The sequence below is a fragment of the Oncorhynchus gorbuscha genome, unplaced genomic scaffold (assembly GCF_021184085.1).
Source record: "Oncorhynchus gorbuscha isolate QuinsamMale2020 ecotype Even-year unplaced genomic scaffold, OgorEven_v1.0 Un_scaffold_3260, whole genome shotgun sequence".
Classification (NCBI taxonomy): domain Eukaryota; kingdom Metazoa; phylum Chordata; class Actinopteri; order Salmoniformes; family Salmonidae; genus Oncorhynchus; species Oncorhynchus gorbuscha.
In genome coordinates this window covers 13,220-36,493 of record NW_025747554.1, presented here as the reverse complement: position 1 = coordinate 36,493, position 23,274 = coordinate 13,220, and the positions used below count along the sequence as shown (strand labels likewise).

At 46.0% G+C, this 23,274-nt stretch overlaps 1 protein-coding gene across 1 annotated transcript; it reads right to left on the bottom strand.

The window, feature by feature from the left end:
• Window positions 1-322: 322 nt before the first annotated feature.
• Window positions 323-21,525, bottom strand: LOC124027476 (START domain-containing protein 10-like). Its single transcript, XM_046339891.1, has 5 exons — window positions 20,686-21,525; window positions 5,809-5,956; window positions 5,611-5,714; window positions 2,917-3,034; window positions 323-471 (listed from the first exon to the last, which is right to left on the bottom strand). The coding sequence occupies exons 1-5, from the start codon at window positions 20,848-20,850 to the stop codon at window positions 338-340; spliced, it is 669 nt and encodes a 222-aa protein (XP_046195847.1). The 5' UTR covers window positions 20,851-21,525; the 3' UTR covers window positions 323-337.
• Between the last annotated feature and the right edge of the window lie 1,749 nt (window positions 21,526-23,274).

Genomic DNA, 23,274 nt, shown 5'->3' with positions numbered 1-23,274 from the left:
ACGGCCTACCCTGGTCAAACCTTAACCCGGGTGGGACTCGCAATCACGGCCGGTTGTGATACAGCCTGGAATCGAACCAGGGCCTGTAGTGACGCCTCTAGCATTGAGATGTAGTGCCTTAGGAAAGACGGGGGAGAGCCCCAGTCTCATTCCCTTGAGATCCCATGGCCTATTTCAGCACACACACGTTTCTAGCCCAGGGAAGCATAGGAAGGATCATACATTATACACAGGTGTTCTCCCGTGTGCACTGGGTCCAGACAACCAGACTCTACTGAGACAAGAGGGTAACGCATGCCTGCTCCCCATCTCTCCCCTCACGCTCCTGGCTTCAGCATTATAATGTGGTGATGGGAGTGTGTACAGTGGGAGTGTAGTGCTGGGCAGTGTAGGCATAAGCAGTCTGGAATGTACTTACTTTGGGAGCCAGAAACTGGGAAGACTTGTTAACAACCCACTTGGGTAGTGAACCTGGGAGGGAGAGAGAGATTGATGTTACACCATGTAATGTCATCCACGGTCAAATCACCCACTGTTAACAGATGTCACACACACGCTCACACCAGAACGGGTGATTTAGAGAGAATTAGATGGAGATATTATCAAGAGCTTTATGATCTTAAAAGAGAGGGAATAACAAAGAAAGAGCAATACAAAGAGAGATGTAGAGAGAGAGATGTAGAGAGAGAGATTTAGAAAGAGATGGAGAGAGAGATTTAGAAAGAGAGATGTAGAGAGAGATTTAGAAAGAGAGATGTAGAGAGATTTAGAAAGAGAGATGTAGAGAGAGATTTAGAAAGAGGGGAGGGAGAAAGAGGGAGGGGGAGGGAGAAAGAGGGAGGGAGAAAGAGGGAGGGGGAGGGAGAAAGAGGGAGGGGGAGGGAGAAAGAGGGAGGGAGAAAGAGGGAGGGGAGAGAGAGAAAGAGGGAGGGAGAAAGAGGGAGGGGGAGAGAGAAAGAGGGAGGGAGAAAGAGGGAGGGGGGAGGGAGAAAGAGGGAGGGAGGGGGGGAGAAAGAGGGAGGGAGGGAGGGAGGGAAATAGTAGGAGAAGGAGAGAGAAATGAGAGGGACAGACCCTGACCTCCAGATCCATAGTTACTATGGCGATAGCTATAGAAAGAAGGTCCTGAGTATGAATCATTCATTAACTCTCCAAGCACATTAACCACCAGGTGGTTGCTGAGGGGAGAACAGCTCATAATAAATCCTGGAATGGTATCAAACATGACATTTCCATTGACTCCATTCCAGACATTACTATGAGCCATCCTCCCCTCAGCAGCCTCCACTGATATACAATGGGGTAAAAAAGGATTTTGTCAGCCACCAATTGTGCAAGTTCTCCCACTTAAAAAGATGAGAGGCCTGTAATGTTCATCATAGGAACACTTCAACTATGACAGACAAAATGAGGGAAATAAAATCCAGAAAATCACATTGTAGGATTTTAAATTTATTTATTTGCAAATTATGGTGGAAAATAAGTATTTGGTCAATAACAAAAGTTTCTCAATACTTTGTTATATACCCTTTGTTGGCAATGACAGAGGTCAAACGTTTTCTGTAAGTCTTCACAAGGTTTTCACACACTGTTGCTGGTATTTTAGCCCATCCTCAATGCAGATCTCCTCTAGAGCAATGATGTTTGGGGGCTGTTGCTGGGCAACACTGACTTTCAACTCCCTCCAAAGATTTTCTATGGGGTTGAGATCTGGAGACTGGCTAGGCCACTCCAGGACCTTGAAATGCTTCTTACGAAGCCACTCCTTCGTTGCCCGGGCGGTGTGTTTGGGATCATTGTCATGCTGAAAGACTCAGCCACGTTTAATATTCAATGCCCTTGCTGATGGAAGGAGGTTTTCACTCAAAATCTCACAATACATGGCCCCATTCATTCTTTCCTTTACACGGATCAGTCGTCCTGGTCCCTTTGCAGAAAAACAGCGCCAAAGCATGATGTTTCCACTCCCATGCTTCACAGTAGGTATGGTGTTCTTTGGATGCAACTCAGCATTCTTTGTCCTCCAAATACAACGAGTTGAGTTTACCAAAAGTTATATTTTGGTTTCATCTGACCATATGACATTGTCCCAATCTTCTTCTGGATCATCCAAATGCTCTCTAGCAAACTTCAGACGGGCCTGGACATGTACTGGCTTAAGCAGGGGACACGTCTGGCACTGCAGGATTTGAGTCCCTGGCGGCGTAGTGCGTTACTGATGGTAGGCTTTGTTACTTTAGTTCCAGCTCTCTGCAGGTCATTCACTAGGTCCCCCCGTGTGGTTCTGGGATTTTTGCTCACCGTTTTTGTGATCATTTTGACCCCACAGGGTGAGATCTTGCGTGGAGCCCCAGATCGAGGAGATTATCAGTGGTCTTGTATGTCTTCCATTTCCTAATAATTGCTCCCACAGTTGATTTCTTCAAACCAAGCTGCTTACCTATTGCAGATTCAGTCTTCCCAGCCTGGTGCAGGTCTACAATTGTGTTTCTGGTGTCCTTTGACAGCTTTTTGGTCTTGGCCATAGTGGAGTTTGGAGTGTGACTGTTTGAGGTCGTGGACAGGTGTCTTTTATACTGATAACAAGTTCAAAAAGGTGCCATTAATACAGGTAACGAGTGGAGGACAGAGGAGCCTCTTAAAGAAGAAGTTACAGGTCTGTGAGAGCCAGAAATCTTGCTTGTTTGTAGGTGACCAAATACTTATTTTCCACCATAATTTGCAAATAAATTCATAAAAAATCCTACAATGTGATTTTCTGGATTTATTTTCTCATTTTGTCTCTCATAGTTGAAGTGTACCTATGATGAAAATGATAGGCCTCTCTCATATTTTTAAGTGGGAGAACTTGCACAATTGGTGGCTGACTAAATACTTTTTTGCCCCACTGTATATGTGTGTGTGTGTGTGTATTACCCTTTGGATCCACATGTGCCAGGTAGGTAAGAGTGCAGTGGTTCGGTCCATGGCTCTGGATCAGGTAGCCAGTCTGGATGGACACCGCTCGTACCATGTCCTTCTTAGGGGGGTATTTCTACAGGAATACACAGTGGAACAGCCCTAGTTAGCACAGAACCCTCCATCTGAGGAAATGGTCTCAGCCAGACAGTTCAACTGCTGTGCAGTTGAATCCAGTTATCTGGATTTGTTCTGCATGAGGTGCAGTACACAGCCAGAACATTCAACCAAAATGTATTTAAATAAAATGATGAACTGCCCTGCACTTAAACAGAGTTTCAATTGAAAACATGACAGTCACTTATCAGGAGTTTACTGGCCAAAGCAATATTGTGGAGGGGTAACGTGACAGTATGGATTCTCACTCAGTTAACTATCCTAGTTCCGCTCTGGATCTGTCAGTTCCTGACGCTGACCCTGCCTTGCCCATTAACAGTCAACTCTTACACACTCCTCTCACTAAACGCAATGTGTTTGTCTGGATGTAGGTTTGTCTTGCAGGTTTGTCTGAGTGTAGGTTTGTCTGGGTGTAGGTTTGTCTGGGTGTAGGTTTGTCTTAGTGTTTGTCTGGATGCAGGTTTGTCTGAGTGTGTGTGTGTTTGTCTGAGTGTGTGTGTGTTTGTCTGAGTGTGTGTGTGTTTGTCTGACTGTGTGTGTGTTTGTCTGAGTGTGTGTGTGTTTGTCTGAGTGTTTGTCTGAGTGTTTGTGTGTTTGTCTGAGTGTTTGAGTGTGGAAAGCAGACGCTTACAACAGCACTAGTCACAGGAGAGATCAACTTAACATTGATCACTCAGAGAGAGAGAAATAAGAAGAGGTCTGATTCCAAACCAAGCCCTTATCTCCTTCCTCCCTGCTGTAGGTGACTAGTATTGTAAGGTCTCATTGAACAGGAGAAGGGAGAGCAGTATTACAAAGGCTCCTCCAATAAGCTAAAGTCAAGGTTCTTCTCCACTTCGCAAAGATCCTCGAGGACAAATCGAAGGGCAGAGCCACTGTACTGTGAGTGTTGAGTGAGCTAACTCTGAGCTACCACTGCTCTATCCAACACACAGGCTTTATCCAGCGTTAGCAGTGAGCTAACCCTGAGCTACCACTGCCCTATCCAACACACAGGCTTTATCCAGCGTTAGCAGTGAGCTAACCCTGAGCTACCACTGCCCTATCCAACACACAGGCTTTATCCAGCGTTAGCAGTGGCACGGACCGATAAAGTTTTATTGAAATGCCAGAGGATTAAGTCAACTAATACACCCACAGTCTTACTGAAGTGAGTAAATACTCCACTTACTGTAAACACACATGACCCACCTTTGTCAAACTGTACTTATGTACACACACACGCACACACACCTACTAAAGATACCAAGACATGTCCATTTACAACATGTTCATTTAAATAGAGTGGACAGTCCTACCGAAGCATTTGTTTCCCACTGAGGTCAAGAGAAACTATTCTGCAGGTCTGTTCTCTCCCTTCTGTTTCTACCTACAGAGCGTTGAACAACCAGCTGGTTATCCACTGAGCCTATCCCAGACTCCTGGTCTGGTTCCTGGAGACATCGTCTAGGGCAAATGATTCTAATAATTAGCTGCTTGATAAGCTGAATCAGGTTGGTTGCAACTGGGGTTGGAGTGAACCTATAGAGGGGTAGTTCTACAGGAAAAGGGTTGGAGAGCCATGGGCCAGGTGGTAGAGTACAGGAACAGGGTTGGAGAGCCATGGGCCAGGTGGTATACTACAGGAACAGGGTTGGAGAGCCATGGGCCAGGTGGTACAGGAACAGGGTTGGAGAGCCATGGGCCAGGTGGTACAGGAACAGGGTTGGAGAGCCATGGGCCAGGTGGTAGAGTACAGGAACAGGGTTGGAGAGCCATGGGCCAGATGGTATACTACAGGAACAGGGTTGGAGAGCCATGGGCCAGGTGGTACAGGAACAGGGTTGGAGAGCCATGGGCCAGGTGGTACAGGAACAGGGTTGGAGAGCCATGGGCCAGGTGGTAGAGTACAGGAACAGGGTTGGAGAGCCATGGGCCAGGTGGTAGAGTACAGGAACAGGGTTGGAGAGCCATGGGCCAGGTGGTATACTACAGGAACAGGGTTGGAGAGCCATGGGCCAGGTGGTACAGGAACAGGGTTGGAGAGCCATGGGCCAGGTGGTAGAGTACAGGAACAGGGTTGGAGAGCCATGGGCCAGGTGGTATACTACAGGAACAGGGTTGGAGAGCCATGGGCCAGGTGGTACAGGAACAGGGTTGGAGAGCCATGGGCCAGGTAGTATATTACAGGAACAGGGTTGGAGAGCCATGGGCCAGGTGGTAGAGTACAGGAACAGGGTTGGAGAGCCATGGGCCAGGTGGTACAGGAACAGGGTTGGAGAGCCATGGGCCAGGTAGTATATTACAGGAACAGGGTTGGAGAGCCATGGGCCAGGTGGTAGAGTACAGGAACAGGGTTGGAGAGCCATGGGCCAGGTGGTATACTACAGGAACAGGGTTGGAGAGCCATGGGCCAGGTGGTACAGTACAGGAACAGGGTTGGAGAGCCATGGGCCAGGTGGTACAGTACAGGAACAGGGTTGGAGAGCCATGGGCCAGGTGGTATACTACAGGGTTCTGGACCAGGATTCTATCCCTGTACATGTTTATACTTACGGCATGTTTGACAGAGTAGTTGATGATGATGTAATCACTGCCCATGGGCAGCCAGGAGCGCAGCGTGATGACGTCACGGTTCCTCAGCGGCTTGGGACACTTCCCTAGACACAGACGAGGAGGAGCCTCATTAACATACAGACACACACAGCGCCAAGAACATGGGTGTGTGTGTGTGTGTGTATGGATGTGTCGTACAGGAGTAGTAGCCCACGTCTGCGTTAACAGTGAGTTTTCCGATATCGAAGGTTTCGATGACGTTTGCGTCCCATTTCCTCCGGTACTCGATGTCATGAAGAACATCATACATGGTCTCAGCTGGCACGTCTTTACACGCCATCCGACACTGCAGGAGAAACACACATCAACCATTAGTCGACCAAACAGACACTAAAATAAATACTGTGCATACACTAAATACACTACCTAACTCCTGCTCTCCTTAATACACAGCTGACACCACCCGGATGACAAATACCCTCCACTACTGTGTGTGTTTTTACATGAAGAGATGGGTCAGTAGATACAGATGTGGCCAGTAGATACAGATGTGGCCAGTAGATACAGATGGGTCAGTAGATACAGATGTGGCCAGTAGATACAGATGTGGCCAGTAGATACAGATGTGGCCAGTAGATACAGATGGGTCAGTAGATACAGATGTGGCCAGTAGATACAGATGTGGCCAGTAGATACAGATGTGGCCAGTAGATACAGATGTGGCCAGTAGATACAGATGTGGCCAGTAGATACAGATGGGTCAGTAGATACAGATGTGGCCAGTAGATACAGATGGGTCAGTAGATACAGATGGGGTCAGTAGATACAGATGTGGCCAGTAGATACAGATGTGGCCAGTAGATACAGATGTGGCCAGTAGATACAGATGTGGCCAGTAGATACAGATGTGGCCAGTAGATACAGATGTGTCTCTAGCCTACAGCACCTAAACTGTAAATAACTAACATTTTACAGAGGACTAACACACAGCTACATGAGGGACAGTGTTAGATCCTTCCTTAAGCATGTGGCTTGGGAGGGCAGAGAGAAGAGAGGGTAGAGCAGCGGTTCCCAAACTAAGGGTTGCGACCCCATGTGTTATCAAAATGGGGTCGTGGTAGAATTTCCAAAATCCTGAATTAAAAAAAATATATTAAAAATATACAAATATAAAAGCAATATGTGAGTGTTGCTCTCATGTTTCAAGAGCGGAAATAAAAGATTGCAGAAATGTTCCACACGCACAAAACGCTTCTTGTGCTGGTGGCAATAAAGGGCCAGCTTAAAATGTGCAGTTTTGTCACGCAACACAATGCCACAGGTGTCTCAAGTCGAGGGAGAGTGCAATTGGCATACTGACTGCAGGAATGACCACCAGAGCTGTTGCTAGAGAATTGAATGTTCATTTCCCTACCATAAGCTGCCTCCAACGTCATTTTAGAGAATTTGGCAGTCTGTCCAACCGGCCTCACAACCGGCCACGGATAACCACATCAGCCCAGGACCTCCACATTCGGCTTCTTCATCTGCGGGACCGTTTGAGACCAGCCACCCGGGCAGACGATGAAACCGAGGAGTATTTGTCTGTAATAAAGCCCTTTTGTGGGGAAAATCCTCATTCTGATTGACTGTCCTGGCTCCCCAGTGGACGGGCCTGGCTCCCCAGTGGACGGGCCTGGCTCCCCAGTGGACGGGCCTGGCTCCCCAGTGGACGGGCCTGGCTCCCCAGTGGACGGGCCTGGCTCCCCAGTGGACGGGCCTGGCTCCCCAGTGGACGGGCCTGGCTCCCCAGTGGACGGGCCTGGCTCCCCAGTGGACGGGCCTGGCTCCCCAGTGGGTGGTCCTGTCTCCCCAGTGGATGGGCCTGGCTCCCCAGTGGGTGGTCCTGTCTCCCCAGTGGATGGGCCTGGCTCCCAAGTGGGTGGCCCTATGCCCTCCCAGGCCCACCCATGGCTGCGCCCCTGCCTAGTCATGTGAAATCCATAGATTAAGGCCTAAAGAATTTATTTCAATTGACTGATTTCATTATATGAACTGTAACTCCGTAACATTGTTGAAATTGTTGCATTTATATTTTTGTTCAGTATATATACACACACTATTTGATTATAATATCGCCTTTGTATTTCAAAATCCTTGTAAATGTGGATAACTTTAAACATCTAAGTGAAAATCATATAAATCTAAAAGTTAAAATTCAACTAGAGAGAGCCCTTAGATGGTGGGGAAAAGCCTCTAGAGAGCCCTTAGGTGGTGGGAAAAAGCATCTAGAGAGAGCCCTTAGGTGGTGGGAAAAAGCCTCTAGAGAGAGCCCTTAGATGGTGGGAAAAAGCCTCTAGAGAGAGCCCTTAGATGGTGGGAAAAAGCCTCTAGAGAGAGCCCTTAGATGGTGGGAAAAAGCCTCTAGAGAGAGCCCTTAGATGGTGGGAAAAAGCCTCTAGAGAGAGCCCTTAGATGGTGGGAAAAAGCCTCTAGAGAGAGCCCTTAGATGGTGGGAAAAAGCCTCTAGAGAGAGCCCTTAGATGGTGGGAAAAAGCCTCTAGAGAGAGCCCTTAGATGGTGGGAAAAAGCCTCTAGAGAGAGCCCTTAGATGGTGGGAAAAAGCCTCTAGAGAGAGCCCTTAGATGGTGGGAAAAAGCCTCTAGAGAGAGCCCTTAGATGGTGGGAAAAAGCCTCTAGAGAGAGCCCTTAGATGGTGGGAAAAAGCCTCTAGAGAGAGCCCTTAGATGGTGGGAAAAAGCCTCTAGAGAGAGCCCTTAGATGGTGGGAAAAAGCCTCTAGAGAGAGCCCTTAGATGGTGGGAAAAAGCCTCTAGAGAGAGCCCTTAGATGGTGGGAAAAAGCCTCTAGAGAGAGCCCTTAGATGGTGGGAAAAAGCCTCTAGAGAGAGCCCTTAGATGGTGGGAAAAAGCCTCTAGAGAGAGCCCTTAGATGGTGGGAAAAAGCCTCTAGAGAGAGCCCTTAGATGGTGGGAAAAAGCCTCTAGAGAGAGCCCTTAGATGGTGGGAAAAAGCCTCTAGAGAGCCCTTAGATGGTGGGAAAAAGCCTCTAGAGAGAGCCCTTAGATGGTGGGAAAAAGCCTCTAGAGAGAGCCCTTAGATGGTGGGAAAAAGCCTCTAGAGAGAGCCCTTAGATGGTGGGAAAAAGCCTCTAGAGAGAGCCCTTAGATGGTGGGAAAAAGCCTCTAGAGAAAGCCCTTAGATGGTGGGAAAAAGCCTCTAGAGAGAGCCCTTAGATGGTGGGAAAAAGCCTCTAGAGAGCCCTTAGATGAGTTGAGAAAACAATCAGAAATACTGTTAGAAATACTGTTAGAATGTTTTTCAATTGACTGCAATAGCCCCAATTAAGAGAGTAAACATTGGCTGTTAATTACAAAATGGTTGGGGTCATAAGAATTTTCAAATATCAAAATGGAGAGGAGACAGAGAGGAGAGGAGAGAAGGGAGGGAGAGAAAAGAGAGAAAGGAGGGATGGGGAGAAGAGAGAAAGGAGGGATGGGGGAGAAGAGAGAAAGGAGGGATGGGGAGAAGAGAGAAAGGAGGGATGGGGGAGAAGAGAGAAAGGAGGGATGGGGAAGAAGAGAGAAAGGAGGGATGGGGAAGAAGAGAGAAAGGAGGGATGGGGAAGAAGAGAGAAAGGAGGGATGGGGAGAAGAGAGAAAGGAGGGATGGGGAAGAAGAGAGAAAGGAGGGATGGGGGAGAAGAGAGAAAGGAGGGATGGGGAAGAAGAGAGAAAGGAGGGATGGGGAAGAAGAGAGAAAGGAGGGATGGGGAAGAAGAGAGAAAGGAGGGATGGGGAAGAAGAGAGAAAGGAGGGATGGGGAGAAGAGAGAAAGGAGGGATGGGGAGAAGGAGAAAGGAGGGATGGGGAGAAGGAGAAAGGAGGGATGGGGGAGAAGGAGAAAGGAGGGATGGGGGAGAAGGAGAAAGGAGGGATGGGGAGAAGAGAGAAATGGGGGAGGAGAAAGGAGGGATGGGGAGAAGAGAGAAAGGAGGGATGGGGAGAAGGAGAAAGGAGAGATGGGGGAGAAGAGATAAAGGAGGGATGGGGAGAAAGGAGGGATGGGGAGAAAGGAGGGATGGAGGAGAAGAGAGAAATGGGGGAGAAGAGAGAAATGGGGAGAAGGAGAAAGGAGGGATGGGGGAGAAGAGAGAAAGGAGGGATGGGGGAGAAGAGAGAAAGGAGGGATGGGGAGAAGGAGAAAGGAGGGATGGGGAGAAGGAGAAAGGAGGGATGGGGAGAAGAGAGAAAGGAGGGATGGGGAGAAGGAGAAAGGAGAGATGGGGGAGAAGAGATAAAGGAGGGATGGGGAGAAAGGAGGGATGGGGAGAAGAGAGAAATGGGGGAGAAGGAGAAAGGAGGGATGGGGAGAAGAGAGAAAGGAGGGATGGGGAGAAGGAGAAAGGAGGGATGGGGAGAAGGAGAAAGGAGGGATGGGGGAGAAGAGAGAAAGGAGGGATGGGGAGAAGAGAGAAAGGAGGGATGGGGGAGAAGAGATAAAGGAGGGATGGGGAGAAGAGATAAAGGAGGGATGGGGAGAAAGGAGGGATGGGGAGAAGAGAGAAATGGGGGAGAAGGAGAAAGGAGGGATGGGGGAGAAGAGAGAAAAGGAGGGATGGGGAGAAGGAGAAAGGAGGGATGGGGAGAAGGAGAGATGGGGAGAAGAGAGAAAGGAGGGATGGGGAGAAGAGAGAAAGGAGGGATGGGGAGAAGAGAGAAAGGAGGGATGGGGAGAAGAGAGAAAGGAGGGATGGGGAGAAGAGATAAAGGAGGGATGGGGAGAAAGGAGGGATGGGGAGAAGAGAGAAATGGGGGAGAAGGAGAAAGGAGGGATGGGGGAGAAGAGAGAAAGGAGGGATGGGGAGAAGGAGAAAGGAGGGATGGGGAGAAGGAGAGAAGGGGAGAAGAGAGAAAGGAGGGATGGGGAGAAGAGAGAAAGGAGGGATGGGGAGAAGAGAGAAAGGAGGGATGGGGAGAAGAGAGAAAGGAGGGATGGGGAGAAGAGAGAAAGGAGGGATGGGGGAGAAGAGAGAAAGGAGGGATGGGGGAGAAGAGAGAAAGGAGGGATGGGGGAGAAGGAGAAAGGAGGGATGGGGAGAAGAGAGAAAGGAGGGATGGGGGAGAAGGAGAAAGGAGGGATGGGGGAGAAGGAGAAAGGAGGGATGGGGGAGAAGAGAGAAAGGAGGGATGGGGGAGAAGGAGAAAGGAGGGATGGGGAGAAGGAGAAAGGAGGGATGGGGGAGAAGGAGAAAGGAGGGATGGGGGAGAAGAGAGAAAGGAGGGATGGGGAGAAGGAGAAAGGAGGGATGGGGGAGAAGGAGAAAGGAGGGATGGAGAGAGAGAGAAGAGCAGAGAAGAGCAGGGGAGAGAGAAGGGAGAGAGGGGAGAGAGAAGGGAGAGTGGGGAGACTAAGTAGAGAGCGGGAGAGGAGAGAGTAGAGAGAAGGAGAGAGAAGGGAGAGAGAGGGAGAGAGAAGGGAGAGTAAGTAGAGAGAAGGGAGAGTAAGTAGAGAGAAGGGAGAGTAGAGAGTAGAGAGAAGGGAGAGGAGACCGCTTGTTTGTGTGTGGGGGTGAATGTTTAATAGTAAAACCGTTGGCACAGAATTATGCCAATGTCAGGCTCTTAAAAGATGAGAACGTGCGCGCGCCCACACACAACAGAGTTCTGCAAAACTGCCCTACAGTAACGCCATCTCCATGGTTACCTCAGCCAAGGGAAGACTCCACACCACAACAACAGACAGAAGATGGGGGAGGGGAGAACCTAGAGGTCGACCGATTAAATAAGCATGGGCGATTAATTAGGGCCGATTTCAAGTTCATAACAATCGGTAATTAGGGCCAATTTCACTCCGAGGAAACTGCGTGGCAGGCTGACCACATGTTATACGAGTGCAGCAAGGAGCGAAGGTAAGTTGTTAGCTAGCATTAAACTTATCTTATAAAAAAACATTAAATCTTAACAATCACTAGTTAAATACACGGTTGATGATATTACTAGTTTAACTAGCTTGTCCTCTGTTGCAAATAATGAATGCAGTGCCTGTTAATTTATCACAGAATCACAGCCTACTTCGCGAAACTGGTGATGAAGTGCATTCGCGAAAAAAAGCACTGTCGTGGCACCAATGTACCTAACCATAAACATCAATGTACCTAACCATAAACATCAATGTACCTAACCATAAACATCAATGTACCTAACCATAAACATCAATGTACCTAACCATAAACATCAATGTACCTAACCATAAACATCACTGTACCTAACCATAAACATCACTGTACCTAACCATAAACATCAATGTACCTAACCATAAACATCAATGTACCTAACCATAAACATCAATGTACCTAACCATAAACATCAATGTACCTAACCATAAACATCAATGTACCTAACCATAAACATCAATGTACCTAACCATAAACATCAATGTACCTAACCATAAACATCAATGTACCTAACCATAAACATCAATGTACCTAACCATAAACATCACTTGAACCTAACCATAAACATCAATGTACCTAACCATAAACATCACTTGAACCTAACCATAAACATCACTTGAACCTAACCATAAACATCAATGTACCTAACCATAAACATCAATGTACCTAACCATAAACATCAATGTACCTAACCATAAACATCAATGTACCTAACCATAAACATCACTTGAACCTAACCATAAACATCACTTGAACCTAACCATAAACATCACTTGAACCTAACCATAAACATCAATGTACCTAACCATAAACATCAATGTACCTAACCATAAACATCAATGTACCTAACCATAAACATCAATGTACCTAACCATAAACATCAATGTACCTAACCATAAACATCAATGTACCTAACCATAAACATCAATGTACCTAACCATAAACATCAATGTACCTAACCATAAACATCAATGTACCTAACCATAAACATCAATGTACCTAACCATAAACATCAATGTACCTAACCATAAACATCACTGTACCTAACCATAAACATCAATGCCTTTCTTTAAATCAATACACAAGTATATATTTTTAACCTACATATTTAGTTAAAATAAATTCATGTTAGCAGGCAATATTAACTAGGGAAGTTGTGTCACTTCTCTTGCGTTCAGTGCAAGTAGAGTCAGGGTATATGCAGCAGTTTGGGCCGCCTGGCTCGTTGCGAACTGTGTGAAGACCATTTCTTCCTAACAAAGAATAATTAATTTGCCAGAATTTTACATAATTATGACATAATATTGAAGGTTGTGCAATGCAACAGCAATATTTACACTTATGGATGCCACCGGTTGATAAAATACGGAACGGTTCCGTATTTCACTGAAAGAATAAACGTTTTGTTTCCGGATTTGACCATATTAATGACCTAAGGCTCATATTGTGTGTTTATTATATTATAATTAAGTCTCTGATTTGATATAGCAGTCTGACTGAGCGGTGGTAGGCACCAGCAGGATCGTAAGCATTCATTCAAACAGCACTTTCCTGCGTTTACCAGCAGCTCTTCACAATGCGTGAAGCATAGCGCTTTTTATGACTTCAAGCCTATCAACTCCTGAGATTAGGCTGGCAATACTAAAGTACCTATTAGAACATCTAATAAGTCAAAGGTATAAAAAATACAAAAAGGTATATAGAGAAATAGTCCTATAATAACTACAACCTAAAACTTCTTACCTGGGAATATTGAAGACTCATGTTAAAAGGAACCACCAGATGTCATATGTTCTCATGTTCTGAGCAAGGAACTTAAAATGTTAGCTTTTTTACATGGTACATATTGCACTTTTACTTTCTTCTCCAACACTTTGTTTTTGCATTATTTAAATCGAATTGAACAAGTTTCATTATTTATTTGAGACGAAATATTTTTATTTATGTATTATATTAAGTTCAAATAAAAGTGTTCATTCAGTATTGTTGTAATTGTCGTTATTACAAATATATTGAAATAAATAAATACATTTTAAAAATGGCCGATTAATCGGTATCAGCTTTTTTTGGTCCTCCAATAGACCTCTAGGAGGAGTGCACTACTTTCAATCACAGCCACATGGGGATAACCCTGAACACTATATGAGGAACCGCAGCCAAATCTACACTCTAGTCTATCCAGATTACGATCTATGGTCATGAGGACCTGTTATCAGTTACTACTGCAATTTCACTGGTGATTCAGTAACCCAACTCTGTGTGTGTGTGTGTGTGTGTGTGTGTGTGTGTGTGTGTGTGTGTGTGTGTGTGTGTGTGTGTGTGTGTGTGTGTGTGTGTGTGTGTGTGTGTGTGTGTGTGTGTGTGTGTGTGTGTGTGTGTGTGTGTGTGTGTGTGTGTGTGTTGGACTAAGGACTTAAGTCACAATGGAGTTGAGAGAATAATGAAGTGATTGTGTCCACAGGGCAGACTGAAACAGGAGGGGGAAGACTATCAATGCAATTATATTAAACTAATTCAGTACAATCCTCTGCCCTTTGAGGGCAGGAGAGAGCAAAAACGAGACTAAACTGTGGTGCTGTGTTTGAAACGTAAAACTGAAATCCCATGTGCGAGCGGTCAATGTTGGCAGTATACGTGTATGTTGCCACATTTCAGGCTTCAAACATAAAGATATAAAACTGTATTTTTTTGTGAAGAATCAACAACAAGTGGGACACAATCATGAAGTGGAACGACATTTATTGGATATTTCAAACTTTTTTAACAAATCAAAAACTGAAAAATTGGGCGTGCAAAATTATTCAGCCCCTTTACTTTCAGTGCAGCAAACTCTCCAGAAGTTCAGTGAGGATCTCTGAATGATCCAATGTTGACCTAAATGACTAATGATGATCAATACAATCCACCTGTGTGTAATCAATTCTCCGTATAAATGCACCTGCACTGTGATAGTCTCAGAGGTCCGTTAAAAGCGCAGAGAGCATCATGAAGAACAAGGAACACACCAGGCAGGTCCGAGATACTGTTGTGAAGAAGTTTAAAGCCGGATTTGGATACAAAAAGATTTCCCAAGCTTTAAACATCCCACGGAGCACTGTGCAAGCGATAATATTGAAATGGAAGGAGTATCAGACCACTGCAAATCTACCAAGACCTGGCCGTCCCTCTAAACTTTCAGCTCATACAAGGAGAAGACTGATCAGAGATGCAGCCAAGAGGCCCATGATCACTCTGGATGAACTGCAGAGATCTACAGCTGTGGTGGGAGACTCTGTCCATAGGACAACAATCAGTCCTATATTGCACAAATCTGGCCTTTATGGAAGAGTGGCAAGAAGAAAGCCATTTCTTAAAGATATCCATAAAAAGTGTTGTTTAATGTTTGCCACAAGCCACCTGGGAGACACACCAAACATGTGGAAGAAGGTGCTCTGGTCAGATGAAACCAATATTGAACTTTTTGGCAAAAATGCAAATCGTTATGTTTGGCGTAAAAGCAACACAGCTCATCACCCTGAACACACCATCCCCACTGTCAAACATGGTGGTGGCAGCATCATGGTTTGGGCCTGCTTTTCTTCAGCAGGGACAGGGAAGATGGTTAAAATTGATGGGAGGATGGATGGAGCCAAATACAGGACCGTTCTGGAAGAAAACCTGATGGAGTCTACAAAAGACCTGAGACTGGGACGGAGATTTGTCTTCCAACAAGACAATGATCCAAAACATAAAGCAAAATCTACAATGCAATGGTTCAAAAATAAACATATCCAGGTGTTAGAATGGCCAAGTCAAAGTCCAGACCTGAATCCAATCGAGAATCTGTGGAAAGAACTGAAAACTGCTGTTCACAAATGCTCTCCATCCAACCTCACTGAGCTCGAGCTGTTTTGCAAGGAGGAATGGGAAAAGATTTCAGTCTCTCGATGTGCAAAACTGATAGAGACATACCCCAAGCGACTTACAGCTGTAATCGCAGCAAAAGGTGGCGCTACAAAGTATTAACTTAAGGGGGCTGAATAATTTTGCACACCCAATTTTTCAGTTTTTGATTTGTTAAAAATGTTTGAAATATCCAATAAATGTCATTCCACTTCATGATTGTGTCCCATTTGTTGTTGATTCTTCACAAAAAAAATACAGTTTTATATCTTTATGTTTGAAGCCTGAAATGTGGCAAAAGGTCGCAAAGTTCAAGGGGGCCGAATACTTTCGCAAGGCACTGTATGTATGTATGTATGTATGTATGTATGTATGTATGTATGTATGTATGTATGTATGTATGTATGTATGTATGTATGTATGTATGTATGTATGTATGTATGTATGTATGTATGTATGTATGTATGTATGTATGTATGTATGTATGTATGTATGTATGTATGTATGTATGTATGTATGTATGTATGTATGTATGTATGTATGTATGTATGTATGTATGTATGTATGTATGTATGTATGTATGTATGTATGTATGTATGTATGTATGTATGTATGTATGTATGTATGTATGTATGTATGTATGTATGTATGTATGTATGTGGTCCTGTGGACCAGACAGTAGATGCTCACAGTCACATGATACACAACCTCTAACCTCAAACATTATACACACACCCTTCCCCTGCATCAGACTGCACTACAGTCCGCTGCTGTGTTTAATCAAACATCCCTCCTTCTCCCTTGCTCCCCCACTCTACCCTCCCCCTCCCCTCTCCCAGGCCTGTCAAAGCGCATGTGTTCTGCTGGACATGGGTAGACAAATGTGGAAGAGAAGGATGAGAGGGGATGAGTGTGTATCTGTATACCATCAGTGAACAGGGTTTCCCCTCAGTCCTCAGGGTGTGTGTGGGCTGGATAGAGTCCAAACAGTCCCCGGCAGTCTGACAGCTTGTTAAACCAGCCACATACAGGGCATGTCAGAGTGTGTGTGGGCTGGATAGAGTCCAAACAGTCAGTCTGACAGCTTGTTAAACCAGCCACATACAGAGCATGTCAGAGTGTGTGTGGGCTGGATAGAGTCCAAACAGTCAGTCTGACAGCTTGTTAAACCAGCCACATACAGAGCATGTCAGAGTGTGTGTGGGCTGGATAGAGTCCAAACAGTCAGTCTGACAGCTTGTTAAACCAGCCACATACAGAGCATGTCAGAGTGTGTGTGGGCTGGATAGAGTCCAAACAGTCAGTCTGACAGCTTGTTAAACCAGCCACATACAGAGCATGTCAGAGTGTGTGTGGGCTGGATAGAGTCCAAACAGTCAGTCTGACAGCTTGTTAAACCAGCCACATACAGGGCATGTCAGAGTGTGTGTGGGCTGGATAGAGTCCAAACAGTCAGTCTGACAGCTTGTTAAACCAGCCACATACAGAGCATGTCAGAGTGTGTGTGGGCTGGATAGAGTCCAAACAGTCAGTCTGACAGCTTGTTAAACCAGCCACATACAGAGCATGTCAGAGTGTGTGTGGGCTGGATAGAGTCCAAACAGTCAGTCTGACAGCTTGTTAAACCAGCCACATACAGAGCATGTCAGAGTGTGTGTGGGCTGGATAGGGCATGTCAGAGTGTATTCAGAACCATTGAATTTTACAACATTTTGTTACGTTACAGCCTCATTTTAAAATGGATTTACATAAAAACCTGTCCTCATCAATCTACACACAATACCCCATAACGACAAAGTGAAAACGGGTTTTTAGAAGATTTACTAATTTATTTAAAATAAAAAACAGAAATACCTTATTGATTGGACATGAATTGGAAAAGCACACACCTTTATTAAAATAAGGCCCCACAGTTGACAGAGCAGAAACCAAGCCGAGATGTGGAAGGAGTTGTTCGTAGAGCTCAGAGACAGGATTGTGTAGAGACACAGATAGAAGGTCCAAGAACACAGTTGCCTCCATCATTCTTAAACGGAAGAAGTTTGGAACCGCAAAGACTTTTCCTAGAGCTGGCCGCCTGGACAAACTGAGTAATCGGGGGAGAAGGGCCTTGGTCAGGGAGGTGACCAAGAACCACCAAGACTCCTCCTAGAGCTGGCTGCCCAGCCAAACTGAGTAATCGGGGGAGAAGGGCCTTGGTCAGGGAGGTGAGCAAGAACCACCAAGACTCCTCCTAGAGCTGGCCGCCTGGACAAACTGAGTAATCGGGGGGAAGGGCCTTGGTCAGAGAGGTGACCAAGAACCCGATGGTCACTCTGACAGAGCTCCGGGGTTCCTCTACTTAATGGTAGAGTGACCAGATGGAAGCCACTCCTCAGTAAAAGGCACATGACAGCTTGCTTGGCGTTTGCCAAAAGGCACTTAAAGGACTCCCAGACCATGAGAAACAAGATTCTCTGGTCTGATGAAACCAAGATTGAAGTCTTTGTCCTGAATGTCAAGCGTCACGTCTGGAGGAAACCTGACACCACCCCTACGGTGAAGCATGGTGGTGGCAGCATCATGCTGTGGGGATGTTTTTCAGTGCCAGGGACTGGGATACTAGTCAGGATTGAGGGAAAGCTGAACGGAGCAAAGTACAGAGAGATCCTTGATGAAAACCTGCTCCAAAGAACTCAGGACCTCAGACTGGGGTGAAGGTTCACCTTCCAACAGGACAACAACCCTAAGCACACAGCCAGGACAACACAGGAGTGGCTTCGGGACAAGTCTCTGAAAGTCCTTGAGCACGGATTTGAACCCGATCGAACATCTCTGGAGACCTGAAAATAGCTGTGCAGCAACACTCCTCATCCAACCTGACAGAGCTTGAGAGGATCTGCAGAGAAGAATGGGAGAAACTCCCCAAATACAGGTGTGCCCAGCTTGTAGTGTCATACCCAAGAAGACTGGAGGCTGTAATCGATGCCAAAGGTGCTTCAACAAAGTACTGAGTAAAGAGTCTGAATACTTACTGTATGTAAGTGGGACATATTATTTTTGTATTTTTTTTAATATATACCTTAGCACAAAAAAAAAAGTTGAAATGTTTTGGCTTTGTTATAATGGGGTATTGTGTGGAGATTGGTGAGTGGGAAGAACAACAAAGTCAAGGGGTCTGAATACTTACCGAATGCACTGTACATACAGAAGCTCAGCCTGCCTTTGTGTGTCAGTATAATGATGATGGGAGTTTAATAGAGATGCTGATGATATTGCTGACTAACGGTTACAGGCTGATATATTGTTGATGATAATGATAATTATTCTGCTAATGATGATGAAGACAAAGACCTCTCCCCCAACCTCCCCCTCCGTCTTGGGGTTTCAATGCCTCTGCACTTTACATGCCCCTGTTCTTCACTACTGTGGGCACTCAGAGGAGAACACTACAACAGCCTGGATCTCTCTTTCTCTCACACACTTTCTATGTTCATCAGCTGGGAGAGCATCCATGCTTTTATTTCAGTCTATAAATAGAAGAGCAAGATCATAGCATCAATGCCTCCTGAGCACGGACACACACAACACACACATTTACATACGAGTTGAGAGAGAGACGCACACAACACACACATTTACATACGAGTTGAGAGAGAGACGCACACAACACACACATTTACATACGAGTTGAGAGAGAGACGCACACAACACACACATTTACATACGAGTTGAGAGAGAGACGCACACAACACACACATTTACATACGAGTTGAGAGAGAGACGCACACAACACACACATTTACATACGAGTTGAGAGAGAGACGCACACAACACACACATTTACATACGAGTTGAGAGAGAGACGCACACAACACACACATTTACATACGAGTTGAGAGAGAGACGCACACAACACACACATTTACATACGAGTTGAGAGAGAGACGCACACAACACACACATTTACATACGAGTTGAGAGAGAGATGCACACAACACACACATTTACATACGAGTTGAGAGAGAGACGCACACAACACACACATTTACATACGAGTTGAGAGAGAGACGCACACAACACACACATTTACATACGAGTTGAGAGAGACACACAAGGATGTAACGGTTTGAGGGAGACTCCCAATCAGTGTGTGTATCCTGCTATGTGTGGTAAGCAGACTGCTGTCCTCCCTCTGTATGTGTGTGGAGCTATTATGAGAAGGTCCAGCTGTCCTGTATGAATACACAGAGAGATTACCTCTGCAAACAAACGGAGCACCACACACACACTCCCCTACAGGCATGAGTGCAGAGAGAGAAGGCCTCTCCTTAAGCACACATTAAACACTCCGTGGCATTACGCAAATCAGGCCAACGGACACTTCAGAGACAGATAGATGACAGCTCATATAACAGGCTTACTGCCTACCTACCAGACCCATCATAGGATCCCTTGTCTGACCGTCATGTCTGTCAAAAATGTGTGTGCCAGTTAAGGTACCTGCCATTCAGTAGCCCACACACACAGGTAGCAGAACAGACTACCTGCAGCTTCTTACATCACACACACACAGGTAGCAGAACAGACTACCTGCAGCTTCTTACATCACACACACACACACACACAGGTAGCAGAACAGACTACCTGCAGCTTCTTACATCACACACACACACACACACACACACACGTAGCAGAACAGACTACCTGCAGCTTCTTACATCACACACACACACACACACACACACACACACACACACACACACACACACACACACACACACACACACACACACACACACACACACACACACACACACACACACACACACACACACACACACACACACACACCCTGTTTGAGTTGACAGTAGCCTGCTCCTCCAGTGTGATGTCAGAGATGATTAAACACGTATACAGTCCACACACATCCTGTTTGACCTTCTGTTTCCCTCTCCCCCTCCTCCCTTCATCAAACAACTCTATGTGAACACCTGTTTGCCGGCTATCCTGCCACAGACCCGGATACACACACGCTGGCACCTACAACACCCACCTGACCTCGGCCCTGATCTAATTCTGTCCTTTCTTCCTGTAAATAACACTTCCTTGCCCTCCTTTGAGTAATATTACGTAAGGGTTTGAATTTAGGCAATTTTATACTTCCTACTATGGGACTGTGTGACCAAGGTAGCCCGTATGGTTCCCTCTGCTTTACACACATTATATTCAGCTGTTTACCGGCCTAACCTGTTCTCACCTTAATCTTGTGGAGTGACTTCTCCTCGTCTCCTCCTATAGTCTGGGTCCACACGGTCATGCCAGTTTTGTTGTAGGTCAGACTCCAGCCCTCCTCGCTCCCGCACTCCTCCTTGAAGTTGCTGAATGCCCGGTCGTCCGGGATCAACACCGACTCCGCCGACATGATCTGTTAGCGAGGAGCGCGAGCTCGCTCTTCTGCAGGTCACCGGGAAGAACAACGACGAGACCGAGCCGAGGTAGGGGAACTCCCGGTGGCGAAGAGACCCAATCCCGAGGCAAACTGGGACGAACGGGCGCCGGTGAAGAGTGACTGGGCTAAACGACGCACTCCTCTATCCTCTGAGTGAATTATTCATCTAATTTAATTTATCGCCGAGCAAGCAACCCGCTAAACCGAGTCTTGTTATGATGGGTGTTAGAAAGGGGAGCTGCGCTGAATCACCGAAAGCATACAAAAACGAAGAAAGCACAAAAACACCGGTATAAAAATAACATATATTTCATAGAAACTATAGTCACGAGTGGAAGCTTTCCGGCTTTTATCTTATAACACTATTGACCCTCTGGCGTGAATCAATTGCAGTTCAATATGGTCCGCAGCAGCTATTTCAGGGAGCCATATGTTTCTGCTGTCTCACGGCGACTCGGCTGGAAATAAAAGGCTGACAAGTGCGAGGGTTATGATCAATCGTTTCCCGTTTACATTTCAGTTCCCCTGCGTCGCTGTGTGCCCCCCTATGGTCCCTCGACGTCGTTGATGGTGCAGTGTGGAGAAAAGGGTACAGCGTTGGTGACACACAGAGAAGCGATAAAAGATTGACAATCGAAGTGAAACCGCCCACTCCGCTACGTGCGCACACATCCTTCTGTAAGGGACCAGAAATCAGCTGCGCGCCTGGTCCTATAAACTGGCGGGTCTCCTCGCTTCCTCCATCCCTTTTTCCTGTTGTTGTTTATTTTCTAACTATTTGTCTGTTTCAACAACAGAACCATTACTGCGGGAGATGTCTTTGGGAAAATGCCTTTAGGAAGTGACGTTTCTAGGATTTGAAGACAATTGGAGGCTTAGCCCAAAGCTGGTAAGTGGTCTGGGGTCATTCTCCCCTGGGGTAAAAAAATTAATTTCAGCAGCTAAATGCATTTGGTGCACTTTGAGATACACATTGAGAGATTAGAATAGTGAGAGACCGACCGCCGACCGCCGACCGCCAACCACGTGTAACCACTCCAGCCCAGGACCTCCACATCAGGCTCCTTCACTTGTGTGGTCGTCTAAGTCCAGCCACCCAGACAGCTGATGAAACTGTCAGAAACCATCTCCGGGAAGGTCATCTGCGTGCTCGTCGTGCTCACCAGGGTCTTGACCTGACTGAAGTTTGGCGTCATAACCGACTTCAGTGGGCAAATGCTCACCTTCTTTGGCCACTTCACAGATGAATCCTGGTTTCAACTGTACCGGGCAGATGGCAGACACTGTGAGGCCCATGGTGGCGGTGGGGTTATGGTATGGACAAGCATAAACTACGGACAACGAACACAATTGTATTCTATCAATAGCAATTTGAATGCACAGAGATGCTGTGACAAGATTCTGAGGCCCATTGTTGTGCCATTCATCCGTCCCTATCACTTCATGTTTGTCACATACACATGGTTAGCAGATGTTAATGGGAGTGTAGCGAAATCCTTGTGCTTCTAGTTTCGACAATGCAGTAATAACCAACGAGTAATCTAACTAACAATTACAAAACTACTGTCTTATACACAGTGTAAGGGGATAAATAATATGTACATAAAGATATATGAATGAGTGATGGTACAGAGCAGCATAGGCAAGATACAGTAGATGGTATCGAGTACAGTATATACATATGAGATGAGTAATGTAGGGTATGTAAACAAAGTGGCATAGTTTAAAGTGGCTAGTGATACATGTATTACATAAAGATGCAGTAGATGATATAGAGTACAGTATATACATATACATATGAGATGAGTAATGTAGGGTATGTAAACATTATATTAAGTGGCACTGTTTAAAGTGGCTAGTGATACATTTTTACACCAATTTCCATTATTAAAGTGGCTGGAGTTGAGTCAGTATGTTGGCAGCAGCCACTCAATGTTAGTAGTGGCTGTTTAACAGTCTGATGGCCTTGAGATAGAAACTGTTTTTCAGTCTCTCGGTCCCTTCTTTGAAGCACCTGTACTGACCTCGCCTTCTGGATGATAGCGGGGTGAACAGGCAGTGGTTCGGGTGGTTGATGTCCTTGATGATCTTTATGGCCTTCCTGTAACAACGGGTGGTGTAGGTGTCCTGGAGGGCAGGTAGTTTGGCCCCGGTGATGCGTTGTGTAGACCTCACTACCCTCTAGAGAGCCTTACGGTTGTGGGCAGAGCAGTTGCCGTACCAGGCGGTGATACAGCTTGACAGGATGCTCTCGATTGTGCATCTGTAGAAGTTTGTGAGTGCTTTTGGTGACAAGCCAAATTTCTTCAGCCTCCAGGGATTGAAGAGGCGCTGCTGCGCCTTCTTCACAACACTGTCTGTGTGGGTGGACCAATTCAGTTTGTCCGTGATATGTAC

Coding starts and splice junctions, on each gene's coding strand:
- LOC124027476 (XM_046339891.1), bottom strand. CDS start 20,850: ATGTCGGCGGAGTCGGTGTTGATCCCGGACGACCGGGCATTCAGCAAC. Junction 5,957..20,685: donor AGTCACTCCACAAGATTAAG/GTGAGAACAGGT, acceptor TTTCTCCTGCAG/TGTCGGATGGCGTGTAAAGA. Junction 5,715..5,808: donor AGACGTGGGCTACTACTCCT/GTACGACACATC, acceptor GTCTGTGTCTAG/GGAAGTGTCCCAAGCCGCTG.